The following is a 14,318-nucleotide window of genomic DNA, read 5'->3' as shown; positions in this document are numbered from 1 at the left end:
TATAAACGGTTTTTACCTCGGTTCAAACGGTTTCGGTTTGGAAATGGTTTCGGATTAGAAACGGTTCGGTTCTTTTCGGTTCGGTTTGATATCGGTTCGATTTAGAACTGGTTCGGTTTGTTAACGGGTTCGGTTTTTATACGGTTTGACATTATTCGGATCGGTTCGGTTTCGGGTTTACTTAATTACGGTTCGGGTCGGTTTTCAGTTTTACAAAATCGGTTTTTAATCAGTTCGGTTCTCATTTGGGTCGGTCGGTTTCGGACAGTTAAACGGTTTCGGTTTGAAATTTGATAGCACTAATAACAAGCAATGGTTGGTGGAGCAAATATATTTAGATTTAACATGCTGCTGGCCCTACTATTTAGAGTAATAAAGTATAAACAAAAAGCCAATTTGTATATGACAATGCCTTGCTAAAACATAAACTACACCAAGCATAAATCAAGATCCTTAATTAAATATTCTAAAGTATTCAAGTAATCTTATCAGGATCTTGCTAACGAACGCTCTCGGGGCGTTGGATAAACATTTAAAATACTACCTAAAGTGGTATTAATTTGGAAAAGCATAACAAAATCAAGCGTCTCTTTTTAATTTATTCTTTCTACTTTTAGCTACCTTATCCAACGTCCCGATACATTCGTTAGCTTTTGCCATCTTATAATAAAATTTCTTGTTTAATGGGTTGGGTTAGTAAACATTTACTCCGTACCATTTTTGTGGAACACATAACACTCTACGGAGTATCAAGTATGTAACTACTATCAATAGCACGGAACCAATGGTCCAGACGTCCAGTGCTTACCAAACTAACCAAAGTTCCCATCAATTTTCTCCTCTTTTTAGCATTCATTCAATTTTTTTTTTTTTTTTTTCCTTTTTATTGTCGTCTGGCAAATTGTCAATAGTCAATGGTCGTAGCGTATGTCTTATTGGGCTGCTTTTCCGATTTTTATCATCAATCGTGGACCACAACTTAAAACCAATGAATTAGGTTCTTTTATCTTAAGCCACTTTTATAATTTATATGTACATGTCACTTATCATAAATTTAGTTGACTGATAATAATATACTCTCTTTGTTTGAAATTAATACTTCGTTTTTATTTTATTGTATCATTAGGATTTTTACAATATTCACTTAATCTTCTTTGACCATCATTTGTAGGGCTGGCAAATGGATCAGGTCGGGTCGGGTTCGTGTTCGGGTCAGCTGATTTCGGGTCAGCTACCCCTCAACCCGAACCTGATCCATTTAAGTTTTCGGGTTGAGAACCCCAACCTGAACCTGATATTTTCGGGTTCGGGTCAACCCGAAAGTAACCTGAATTGACCTGATTTTATTATTTGGGTTTAAATCAAGTCATTTTGACCTGAAATTGATCTGATAGTAGCCGGGTTCGGGTCAACCCGAATTTAACTTGATTTATAAATTAAGTTATTTAGCAAGTCTAATTAAAAATTAGATACAAAAATATAGTACACTAAATAAATTACAAACTAGAATTAATGTTTTTAATTTTTTTATAAGACTTTATACAAAGTAGTTCTCAAATAATGTACAATGTTGGAGACTTGAAGCAAGTTGAAGCAGGGGCTATGTATGTTTGTGGCGTGTGAGGATGAAAATCTGCCAAAATCAATAAAAGCAAACATCAATAATAAAGGACTCAATTCCTACAATACAATAATATAACAAACACAAACAACAAATAACAAAAAATACAATATCATATAAATTATGGTTTGAATAACAATTAAAACAGCAAACAACATCAAAATTAGGCTTTGAATAGCAAAGAAAACAACAACAACAAACATGCAAGAATATGCAAACAAAAAAAAAATCGTATAAAAGCAAACTTCAAAATAGCAATTACTATACCTTAAAAGTTGAAGTGGTAATTCTTTAAACACTTAAATTATGAAGGAGAGGAAGATCTAAGGATTATAAAAACCGAGAATTGTTGATTTAGATCTGAAGTTTGAAGAGTTGAGAGTTGAAGAGAGAGAGAGAGAGAGAGAGAGAGAGAGAGAGGAGCCTAAACGGCTGATTGTGTGTGAGGAGGAGGCATTTAGGATTTTAGGGTTTTAGTCTTTTAGATACTAGTTACATATATTATTGGGCTTGGGCTGAATTTAATCAGTTTTGGTTTTTTTATATATTTTTTTTAACCTTAAAATGTTCGGGTTATCAGGTCGGGTTCGGGTTGACCCGACCTGATTTTGACCTGAAATTTATTTCGGGTTAAGTGGGTTGTTTTCGGGTTGAGATTTTCAACCTTAACCTAACCCATTTAATTTCGGGTTCGGGTTCGTGTTGACCCATTTAAGTTTTCGGGTCGAAAAATTCAACCCTAACCCGCTTTTTTTGGGTCGGGTTCGGGTCGGGTTAGTTTTTGCCAGCCCTAATCATTTGTGATTTATCCATTAGGAAAAATATAGTCATGTGGGATCTGGTTGGATTCGCCTTGAAATTTTCTTTCCAAATATCAAATTTTTCATAATTTTTACAAAAGTATGAAGATATTAATAGGTAAAATTTTGCATTGGCAAGCGTAAAATCCCTCATGATGCAATAAAAAAAAACGGAGGAAGTAATGATCAAGAAATTGTGACGTAATCATGTGTAATGTATGCAATTATATATGATGTGTGTGTGATGGATAGCTTCTCTCCTTCAGTCCTTCCCCTTATTTACATTTTGTTTTTTCTCAACCCGTCTTTTTCCTAGTATGCCACAAAATAATTGTATCCTCAAAAAATAAATCCATAACCTTTAAAAGCCAAATTCAAGGGTGAAGGTAGCTGATTTTTTGCTTTTTCCTTAGGAACAGTGTAGTGACGGTTCTGCCTTTACTTCCTGCCTATTTTTTTTGCTGATTTCCCTTATGAACAGTGTTTTGACGTCCATGCCCTTCTTCTTTTTATTTTCTTTTCGTTTTTTTTTGTTGCTTTTTTTTTCGCTTTTTCTGATCTCATCCATTCATCTCTCTTCTCTCCTCTATCCTCTCTCAGTCTCTCCTCTCTCCTCTCTCATACCTCCATTTTACATTTCTCTGGGCAAAGCTCACATCTCTATCCTCTCTCACACCTTTAGACTACTCTTAGTATTCTCTCTCCTTCATTCGCGATATCGCCGTCGATCTATCAAAAATAGTTAGAGGATCGCTCAAAAACGTCCTTTCTAAATCCCTCTCATTCGCCGGAAGATGGCGGCAGCAGCACCACCAGCTCCGCCGTCTCAACATCCACGAATATCAGGTATATGGCTTTGTTCGTCAATATTTTGTAATTTTTATTTGGATTTATTATGATTTTAATCAGTGTTATTATGTGTTTGTTGGATCTGATTTTGTTTTAACTTAGATTTTGTTTTTGTTGTATCTGATTTGTAATAAGAAATTGTAGCTGATTGTTAATGAACTCTGGTGGTTTTGAATTCGTACTTTGATTATTTTTTACTTTAAAATTTTAGATTGTGTTAGGTTGTTGATTTGTTAATTTTGGATTATTATAACACCTTGTGGCTGATTGCTAATGAACTCTGGTGGTTTTGGATTCGTAGTTTAAATATTGTTATATTAAAATTTCAGGTGGTGTTGGGTTGTTAATCTAATTATTTGTTGTTGTGCTTGTTAATTTTGAATTATTATACCACATTGTGATAAGAAATTATGGCTGGTTTAAAATACATTCTTTTGGTCTTGAATTCGTAGTAGTTTCGATTGTGAAGCTGCAGTTTGTAATGGTAATAAAAATAGGGTATTATAACATTCCATGTTACAAGTATTGAACCAGGTATAACATCCCATTACTAGGAAAAATGATATGAATGTGGTGAATGTCATGTGATCTAATTGTTGAACATGTCGGCAACATTGAGGATACTGCTGCTAAATGGCAGCTTGGTTGATTGTTTGGGTGGGGTTGTGGTGGTGTCTTAAAAACAAAAAAGGAAAAATTATACACATGGTACATATAAATAAGGCATGTTGATATAGTACATGAGTTAAACAAATATGATTTAATTTGATTAATGTTTTCCATTTTGTTAGCATATTGACTCTGATTAGAAAAGCAGGGGTATTTTAATTTGTGCAAACATGGGAAACAAAAGAGAGATAAGAAGCATTGGCAATGAGACGTGCACCAACGCACATAACGGCAATTTTGTCTTTTTATAAATTTGTGCTCTATTGATAAAGATAATTGTAAATAAATTCGTAATTATTGACACAAAATTTTACTGCGAAGAAAAATTTGGTTTGTGAAGGAAAATGAATGATCAAAATCAATAATATTATATAGCTACATAGGATGATTGTACTATTGTAAAAATAATAGGAAAAAATGTTTTAATAGTTCCAACTTAGTGCGATTTTTTAAACAATTTCGACTATTTTGGAATAATCGCAAATTTAGGGTATGTTTTCTTTCAATAGGCTAGGAGCCTAAGATGACCGGCAACTTGATGAAAAGATTTTAAAAAAATTTGTAAAACAAACAACTTTACCACATGTCACATGCTAATTGGTCCAAAAAAATAAATAAAAAACATATAAAAAAAATAAAACCCAGCCACCAAGCACCGCAACCCCACTTCCCCTCCCCTCCTACTCTCCTAGCTCCATCAGAAACCACTGAAAATCAACTCCTTCCCCCCTAAACCAACCCATCCCCTTCCCTCAAAACCACCATTTTACCCCTCCTTCCCCTCGAAACCATCGTAGCCCCACTCCTTTCCTCGAAAACCACCGACTCATTCCATCCCTTCCGCTGAAATCACCGCAGCCCCATGCCCTTCCCACGAAACTACCATATTTGAACCTAGGTTCGTTTTCAAGGGGGTTTCGGGTGGCTAAGGTTGGGATCTGGGTGGGGCTGGGGGGGGGGGGGAATACTTACATTAATGTGAGATGTTGATTCAATTGTCTTCTTTACTTAAGAAAAATCCACTCCCATCTAATACTCATGTTAATTAGTTACTCCATCACCTATCACCCGTAATAGAGTATAAAACATAGTCCTAGGATTCAACCTAACCATAAGCTTAAACTTTTAGTTAAGTTGGTCCTTTAACATGGTTTTGGAGCTAACGTGATACAAAGGTCACTGGTTCAAATCTCATCCACCCCCACTTTCATATGAAATATTTCGCGTAGGGTATGCGAAGAATCCATGTCGCATCCACATTTCAAGCCCAAAGGAACAGAACTGAACTAAAATTAAGTTGAAGAGAACATGCCTATATTATAATAACAAAATATAAAATTATCGATTCGAGCTTGATCCACAAAAGGAACAACCCAAACATAAACCGACCCGATATTAACCCGGAAAAGTCCCGACCCATAATTGACCCGACCCGATACCTACCCGAGTCATACCCGAAACCTAATTTGACTCAACCCAACCCATATCTGAGCCAAATGACTGGTTTGCCAGGTCTACCCTAACCTACCACATACCAAGGTACCAAGCAACCCTATAGGGGGTGGGGGGAATTCAACCCTAGCTTGGTTTTCAGAAATTTCTAAAAGCAAAATCGAGTAATTTAAGTGAAAAAAAAAAGTCCATAAAATTTCAAGATCTAGTACCAAATTAAGGTAGCCCCACAAACCCACATAGTGAGATTTGTGACATACAGCCAATATAATCCCTATATAATACTGCTTCCAACCTAACTGACCCTGCGCCCCAAGCTCATTCCTCATTCCTCCTTTCGCCTTCTCCACATCTTAACCATCTCCCTCCTCTCCATAAGCGTGCTTTTCAAGAGATAGGGTGCATGTTTGTCTTTTTCTCTCATCAATATTGATTCATACAACACATTTTTGATTCATTATTCCTTAATTTTATTCATCTGGGGCTAAGATTTTGCACTATTTTGACCTGATTTCTGATTGATTTATTTGAATCTGTGCCTTTTCTCATCTGGGTATCAATCAGATTTTGTTTTGGTTATAATTTTTCAGGATTTTGGTACAAAAAGATTATTTATTTTTTCTGGGTTTGTTGTTGTTTTTCAATGGGCCCTTTAGATGAGGGTCATTTTGATCTGGACCTTGAAAATACTTTGAACTTGGGTGTTGAAGAAGAACCAGAAATTCAGGCTGCTGTTAGAGTTTTGTTGCAAGGTTTGGGCGAAGATATCAATAGAGAAGGGATTAAAAAGACCCCGCTTCGTGTTGCGAAAGCTCTTCGACACGCTACTACAGGTGATTGTTAATCACTACTTCAGCTTTGATGTGTTTAAACCGTTTCAATATAGTTGTCACATTGCCTCGACCTCTGATAATTAAGAATATGATATGATTTGATTGAAAAATAGACTTGTGTATATAACTATGTTAGAATAACATTTGATGTTATTATATACCGTGACAACTTTTTCCGATCATCCTAGTAAAAAAATTATTTGTGAGTGTGACTATTATGGTTGCTACATCTTTTTTTGTAGGGGCTCTTTTGGGAGTATGTAATTGGGAGTTGTTACTTGTTGTATACTTAACCTCTGAATTTTAATGAGGAAAAAAAGCTTATATAAAGTAAAGTTCTTGTTTTAATAGATTTGATTTGTATTGTTGTCAAAGAATAAGTGGAATAAAAAATGTTAATAGATGATAGATATAATATAGCCAAAAGAGGGAAGGAGGAGAGTGTGAAGTTAGAAAATATTTTGCTATGTTTTTTGGTTTCTCTTCTTGCAACCATTTTTTTTGCTTAACCTTGTAACTAATTTATCAGAAAACATCCTTTCAATTCTTAATAATGGTACCATTATTTTTGTTTCCAGTGATTATCTATTTTGTTGAAATGGAGAAGAGAATTAAACACTTAAATAAGAATGAATTTCTATGTATATTAATAAGGAAAATCCTGTGTTGATCTATACCCTTGGTAATGCTAGTTCACCACAAAGTATCTCTTTTGAACCATTAATTTTCACTAGCACTTGAGGGTCATGATGATTTATAGAGAACATATAAGTTTGGTAATGCGATTGCATTACCATGGATTTTAAGATAAAACCTGTTACATTACACTATGCATTGTTATTGCCGTCTACCAAACAAGCCGTAAAAGAGCTGTATTCAGTCGATGGGATCATGAGAATAAGATACAAGTATATTTTTAAGTAAGCCCTTTAAGAAGAAAATAAGGTGTGTGAAGAACCCACAAGTAGTAATTTATATCTTTTCCTAGATTTATGCTTGTAGCTCTAGTAGCTATTGTATCAATTTTGGTAATAGATAATCATGGAACTGAGGTGGAATGCATGTGAAGAACCCTGTCCTTTTCCTCTAGATTATAATGATTTTGAGTGGAAGGTGGAACAAATGATGAAAAACCCTACACTATAATGCTTCTCCTTTAGCCATTATTGGGAAGTATGGGAACTACAGTTATTGTGAAGATACATTTTTGAGTGGATGGAAGAATGTGTGATTTTCACCTATTCAGTTATATGCATATCGAGTTTGTCGTGAGCTGTTTGGTGTCTTATTTTTTATGCCTAAAGAGTAACTGCCAAGATTCATTATTTGTTGCTTGAGAAGTTGATAATCGAAAGCTATGTGGTAGCAATATGATTGTCATCAACCTGTCAATTGCAGGCTGTAATTGATGACTTGAAGGGGCATATATGAATGTTTGAAATAGACATTTTGGACGTTAAGATATCTAATTTTAATTCTTAGTCCTTTATACTTAATTTTGCAGTCTAGTGTCTTAGAAATTTAGCTTGATGACACATAGATTGTTTTAGATATGTATTAATGAGCCTAGTCCATTTAGTAGTCTATGTCACTCAAAGGCTTGACAATTGATAGTTGATGCTTATTAATGAATTATTATAAAAGGTGCTGATATAGTTCCTACTTTTCCAGGATACAAACGGAACGCAAAAGATATTATAGAAGGTGCTATTTTTCCAGAAGCAGGTCTAGACAATAATAGAATTGGTCATGCTGGAGGAGCAGGGGGTCTTGTTATTGTTCGCGATCTTGACCTCTTTTCATATTGCGAGTCGTGCTTGCTACCATTCCAGGTGAAATGTCATGTGGGTTATGTCCCATCTGGGCAGAGAGTTGTTGGCCTTAGCAAGCTTTCTCGGGTTGCTGATGTTTTTGCTAAGCGCCTCCAGGATCCCCAACGGCTAGCTGATGACATGTGTTCAGCATTGCAAGATTCCTTAAAGTCAGCTGGTATTGCTGTGATTCTTCAGTGTCATCACATACATTTTCCCGCTTTAGAGTCTATGTTCCTGGACTCATCAGCTGAAGGGTGGATAAAAGTGCTTGTATCCTCAGGATCTGGAGTTTTTGAAGATGAAGATGCTAGTATTTGGGGTGAGTTATTTAGTCTTTTGAAATTTCGAAGCTCAATTGCTGATAAAATTCAAAAGAGAAACTTGAGCAATCATTGGTGCCCATCTCATGCTTCCGCATTGAATAAAATTTCATCCAGTGTTGGAAAGGCACACCCTCCTAGTATGGTAAGTGCAGTCACTTCCATTATCAGATCCTTGGGTGAAGATCCATTAAGGAAAGAGCTTGCTTGCACTCCCGCTCATTTCTTGAACTGGCTGATGAATTTTCAGAACTGTAATATGGATATGAAGCTGAACTCATTTGTTTGTAATAAAGCGGGACCTCAAAAATCAAATGGTACTCCAATTTTAAGCAGGCAGATCCATTCTGAACTGAATTTGCCCTTTTGGTCACAATGTGAACATCATTTACTTCCGTTTCATGGAGTAGTGCATATAGGTTACTCTTCTGCTGAGGGGGTACATCCCATTGGGAAGTCCCTTCTTCAGTCAATTGTGCACTTTTATGGATTCAAGCTGCAAGTGCAGGAGAGGTTCACAAGACAAGTTGCTGAGACAGTTGCACCTCTTCTTGGCGGGGACGTTATAGTTGTTGCAGAGGCTAGCCATATGTGCATGATTTCTCGGGGTATTGAGAAGTTTGGAAGCAGCACAGCCACAGTTGCTGTTCTAGGACATTTTTCAACTGATGCAAAGGCCAGGGCATTGTTTTTAGAAAGCCTTCCCAGCATGAACAATTATTAAGGATGATATGTTCAATTAAGGATCCACTTGGCCAATTTTTCTCGAGCTTCATTTGGCCTCATATCTGGCAAGACAAGCCAGATTTCATCGCCGTAAGTTTTACAGGCTGCAATAAGAAGAGATTTATTTGAATGGAAATATACAACAGGGTGATCTAGAAAGTTAAGTTCTGTTCTCTCATTTGTCCTACTGCATCAATGTGCCCTTCAGAAGAAGTTTTTCTATTTCATTATGCTTCTATAGAGAGCAGTTGGAATTTTGAGTTCCATATAGTAGTTCTTAGTCTTCTTACACAGAGGTACGGATCATGATCTCAATGCTTATTTGAACTCAGAAAGAAACTGGTGATTCAAATTTTGTACTGATTAAAAGATTCAAAACTATACTGCTTGAGATATTTCTCTTGTGTATATCATCCTTGTACCCTTAAAAGGATGGTCTTTTTGTTGTCGCAAGAATTGTTCTTTTCAATCGTGCAAGGAAAAATTCTAGCTCAGATTAATGGCTACCTTTTTCAATTTTCTGTATTGCAACAGATTCTATCAAATTATCAATAATTACTTGTGCATTTTCACCATGTCCATAATTACTAAAAGAAAAGGAAAAAAAATAAAAGAAAGAAAAGACATGCTCGATTCAGAGTCAGGTCAGGGCTTTTAAATGGGGGGGCCAACCCCATTGCACTGGCCTATGTTCAACCCATCAATAATACCTCCTTTTCTTCCACCTCTTATGGTAGTGGGTGGCGATTCCTGTTTCCCTGATTATTAAAACATCAGATATGAATATTGATTACAGGTGTTGCTGAATTGATTGAATGGGAAGTGAGAATTCTTTGTTCGGAATTCCTGCTATGACTTTGATGGATCATCAATCGGAATTTACATACCCCAATTTTAGAAATAATGATGATGATTCAGGTATGTAAGAATCATGTTTCCTAATACATGCTAATGCTATATACTGATTTTTTGTCAAACTCATGAAACACAGCATGCTTAAATATTTGATATCCAGATGTTTTTGGGTTTTTCAGTTATTCTGGAAATTTCTGGTAAATATTGTGTCTCGATTTAACTTGATGAATTTACATTTATACTGCCATTTCTTTCAGGTGTAAAAGCAATTTGAAGTGTGTTACTTTCCCAGTTCCCACCATTGAAAGAAATTTGAAAGCTGGTGGTTGTGAGATTAAAAGAAGATTACAAGACAGAAATTATTAGCCATGTTCAATCAAGAAACTGGTTGGTTACTTATTTTATCATTCAATTGCAAATAATCTGAATTATTGTTACTGTTGAATGCTGATGGTTTGCGATTGGAGTTACACTTGTTGTTGAGCAATTGAGATTCAAAATTCCATTTACTCGTCATACTTTGATTAATAGTCAAGGGAAGTTGAGCAATCATTTAAGGTCGCTAATTGTCTGCTAAGTATAGACTGTAAAGTTTTTTTTTTTTTTTTCATGGAAACCTTCTAAAGTGGGGGATACTTATGCAAGCCTATAAAAAGAATATCGAATTTTGAGAATGTGGCATCTAAAATGTTTTCCATAGCAAGGAAATGGCTGTAGTAATGTTGTGTTCCCTCTGAAACCCAATCGCTTTGGCTTAAAGGTAGTATGAGGTCAGTAGCTCATTTTGACAGGACACAAACCTTCTACTATCACATGGAAATTGATCTAAGCTGCATCTTCACTGTTTTTTGTTTCCTTTGTGTTATATGCAATTAGGTGACAGGGTTTGTCTTTCTAGACCTACATAATTATGAAGTGGAAGGCTAGAAAATTACGATCTTTATCTCAGCTTTAAAGGAAACTTGGTACTTGGGCTCACTTGTTCAAGGTTCTGCAATGGCTAGTTTACGTTCGTGAAATTGCTATAGAAAAGCAAAAAACATGTAGAAGATGTCGAGGGCTTAGGATTTGATTCTAGGCAAGTATTTCTTGATTTAAAACTTACTGTTGAAACTGTTTTTTAAGAAGATTTTTGCAAATCAATGTGCTACTAGTACAATGCTAAAATTTCAATTTAGGAACTTATGCATTTCCCATTGTTATGTACTCCGTAAATATCTTATGTATTTTGCAGGCTTGACATGGATTTCAATTGAGATTGATGATCTTTCTCTTGATAGTTGTCCATTTACAATGTGGATTAGTTATTTGTAAATTTGAACCTGCTGAGTGCTGACGAGTGCCTCAGGCATTAGATGAAGCCAAAAGTCATAAATACTTGCCAAGTAATTTTCGTTTTTTTTTTTTTTTTTTTTTGGTAGAGAGCTGCAAGGGCGGGGGTGAGAATCGATTTCAGGATCTCCTGGAACCGGGAAGGAAACTCTAACCACTTGAGCTATCCCTCACTTAGTTTTTGATTTTATAATTCATACTATTATATTTTATATATATATGTCATATAAAAAATTTAAAAATTAGTCAAAGCTATTGAAATTGTAATATACTACCTCCGGTTCACTCGCAATAAAAGAATATTTTATGTCTCATAAATAATATTCCTTTGTTGCAACTTGTAAGTAATGTGAACTGGAGGTAGTATAATAGTGAAAATCACTCAATTTGATTTGAGTTTTTTTGTTTATAGTGAATGATGAACGGGCCTAAGATAACAGATTTATTTTCAAGAAGTAATATACTTCCTCCGATAACTATTGTTTGCAACAAAGGGGGTGTTTGCGGACTCCTAGGCAAAATTTGTTCGTGAGAGTAAAATGGAGAGAGAAAATTTGGGTGCATGTGATGAGGAGAGAGATAGAGAGAAATGATTACCTAAAAAGGAAAAAAAACATTTGTTGCACATAATAGTTAGCATCCATTTATAGTATATGTTGCAAATAACCGTTAACGGAGGTAGTATAAATTACTTGGTACTGTATTAATTTTGTTAAGTAGCTATGGGCCTACAGCTAGATTGAAACAAGGACCCAATAATGGCAGCCCACAATTTTTATAGTACCACCACCAACAAGCACATTGGCCCAAAAATAAACACCACTACGGCACTACCTTTTCATCCATAGAGGTAACTTTCACAGCTAAAACTAAAATGAAAATATGGGTTGAGCTGCATCGATCAAGAGAGAATTCACTTTATAAAACTGAATGAGGTCCCATTTGAAAATTATATTGTATATCAATAAAAGAAGCAGCCCTTAATGTTATCAAGTAATTTTTTTTTTGTTTTAATAATATGATATATTTACATGTGTTATTTGAAAAAGACATGTTTCAACGTACGTTTTTGGTGTTTCAATGTTAACCCATCAAGAAAGTGGTGATAAAGGGGAAGATGTTTCTTGTGTGGGATGCTTTTGATGGTATGCTCTAATTTTTAAGGAAACTGGAGTGCTGACTAATTTATGACATTTCTTGAATAGATAAAGACTGTGAAGAGTGTGAACTAGACAACTAGTCTCTAAAAAAATACTTGTGTCTAAGAATTGCATTTGCAACATTATTCGATACAATCATTTCACAAAGCAACATTAATACATTATTGATCATCTTTAACACTACATTATAAAATAACACTAAAATTCAAAAGTTGTTTGCATTTGTTATCTAAAATAATACTGACTACAATTTTCTAATCCCCTAATAGTTAACCTTAAATACTATTATTGGATTACTAAATTTAGAAGATTATATATTTTATTTTTTTGGTGTTTCACTCTTTGGGCCAATCTATATTACTAAATTTAGAAGATTATATATTTTCTTTTTTGGTGTTTCATCCTTTGGGCCAATCTGGATTCGAGGATCAGTTTTGGGTGGTTAGGTTTCAGTCTCCTCCCGATTATTGTTACGGGGGATCGAATACAAGTCCTCCCTACCAAGTGTAGTTCCAATCACCACTACACCAACAATTAATTGGTGGGTATTTAGAAGATTATATGAAAGTAATGAAACTTTTAAAATTGCATCGATTTTATCAAAAAAATAAAAAAAATTAAAATTAAAATTTAAAAAAAATAAATAAAAAATTGCATCGACAGATATCGTATCGCTACGGATTTGGACAGCTTAGGAAACCAACGATTTCTAACAAAGTTAGAATTTAAATAATGCGGCATTTTCTTAATAAGCCAAAACGGCAGTTAAACATAATTACTTAATTAGCCATACTTTTTTTTATTAATTAACTTCAATAATTTAATTTAGCCAATTAAAAACTCATTTTAGACAAAACTTAATCATTAGCCTAACTACTTTTGTAATTAATCCTAATTATGTACTACCTCTGTCCCCCAAAAGTTCAACCCTTTTGGCCTAATTTTAGTCCCAAAATGATCGATCATTTGCATTAAAATTCCCATCAATTTGCAACAATATTTTTGCAAAATTTTGTTTTTCCATAGACTTTTATTACTTTCTTTCTCTACTTTTTTACAAATCCCATGTATATTCATCTTTCCAATATACTTAACTTCTTTTTATTTAACTTTTTTAGTACCTGCAAAATCAACCCAAAAGATTCGTTCTTTTGGGGACGGAGGGAGTAATTGTACACAATAGTTATGTTAATAATAAGTAATAATTGTACTACGTATTTATAATGATCAAAATAGTGTGTGGACAAGTGTGCCAAAAAAAAAAATCTTAGATATTATTAGATTCGTCTCAATATATAGTTTATACGAAGTAATATAATTTATTATTTTTTTTTAGGTTATTGGTAAATAAAGACACATCTTAAAGATAAGTGCAAACCAGTTAGGTAACAAATCAACTACGAGAAAAATAATTTAGGTAACAAATCGACGATAAAAGGAACTATATTGTTTCAAAGGAAGTTCACGTTGTTTGATGATTTTACTCTATAAGAAAAATAATATAGTGGAAATTAATGATTATATATCACATACATCAAGTATTAATATACAGAGTATTAAATTAATTTTAAAAATATAAATATTTGCATAAGAAGTAGGTAAATATTTTCGTAAATAAGAATAGTTGCATTAGGATTTAGGGGTGCAAATATTTTGATAAATGACGGAAGAAGTCAACTCCCAATCACTTAAGGTGTCTACCTTTACAGATTAAATACTTCCTCTATCTTAGAAAAATTGACCGGTCAAATTTTGCATACATATCGATACACTAGTGTGACCTTATTTTTATATAATTAAATATTAATGAAAATTAAAATAAATGTTATACTCCGTATTAGAAACTTTATATTAATACCTATTTTACAACATATTTTATGATAAAAT

The 14,318-nt window shown here is 34.2% G+C and overlaps 1 protein-coding gene and 1 long non-coding RNA gene across 6 annotated transcripts; one reads left to right on the top strand and one right to left on the bottom strand.

Annotated features, from left to right (window-relative positions):
* Positions 1-1,465: 1,465 nt before the first annotated feature.
* On the bottom strand, positions 1,466-2,286 carry LOC145618645 (uncharacterized). The gene is made up of 2 exons (XR_014107958.1): positions 1,889-2,286; positions 1,466-1,633 (listed from the first exon to the last, which is right to left on the bottom strand). It is a non-coding gene; the product is annotated as an uncharacterized LOC145618645 (long non-coding RNA).
* A 540-nt stretch (positions 2,287-2,826) lies between these two features.
* Positions 2,827-10,613, top strand: LOC145618547 (GTP cyclohydrolase 1-like). Of its 5 annotated transcripts, XR_014107939.1 has the most exons (6): positions 2,827-3,267; positions 5,982-6,224; positions 7,896-9,380; positions 9,881-10,002; positions 10,197-10,326; positions 10,566-10,613. XR_014107939.1 is itself a non-coding variant. In XM_081673318.1 (3 exons), exons 1-3 carry the CDS (start codon positions 3,216-3,218, stop codon positions 9,080-9,082), a joined length of 1,482 nt encoding a protein of 493 aa, XP_081529444.1. In that variant the 5' UTR covers positions 2,827-3,215; the 3' UTR covers positions 9,083-9,517. The 5 variants fall into 5 exon arrangements, 1 of the variants encoding a protein (XP_081529444.1); XR_014107938.1 differs by having other exon boundaries at positions 10,197-10,613; XR_014107941.1 differs by having other exon boundaries at positions 2,828-3,267; positions 6,102-6,224; positions 10,197-10,613.
* The last annotated feature ends 3,705 nt before the right edge of the window (positions 10,614-14,318 follow it).

Source organism: Chenopodium album, chromosome 26 (genome assembly GCF_948465745.1).
Source record: "Chenopodium album chromosome 26, dcCheAlbu1.1, whole genome shotgun sequence".
NCBI classification, from domain to species: domain Eukaryota; kingdom Viridiplantae; phylum Streptophyta; class Magnoliopsida; order Caryophyllales; family Amaranthaceae; genus Chenopodium; species Chenopodium album.
The sequence above is the reverse complement of the archived record's forward strand: the minus strand, read 5'-3'. Positions and strand labels throughout refer to the sequence as shown.

Coding starts and splice junctions, on each gene's coding strand:
- LOC145618547 (XM_081673318.1), top strand. CDS start 3,216: ATGGCGGCAGCAGCACCACCAGCTCCGCCGTCTCAACATCCACGAATA. Junction 3,268..5,981: donor TCAACATCCACGAATATCAG/GTATATGGCTTT, acceptor ATAATTTTTCAG/GATTTTGGTACAAAAAGATT. Junction 6,225..7,895: donor TCTTCGACACGCTACTACAG/GTGATTGTTAAT, acceptor CTACTTTTCCAG/GATACAAACGGAACGCAAAA.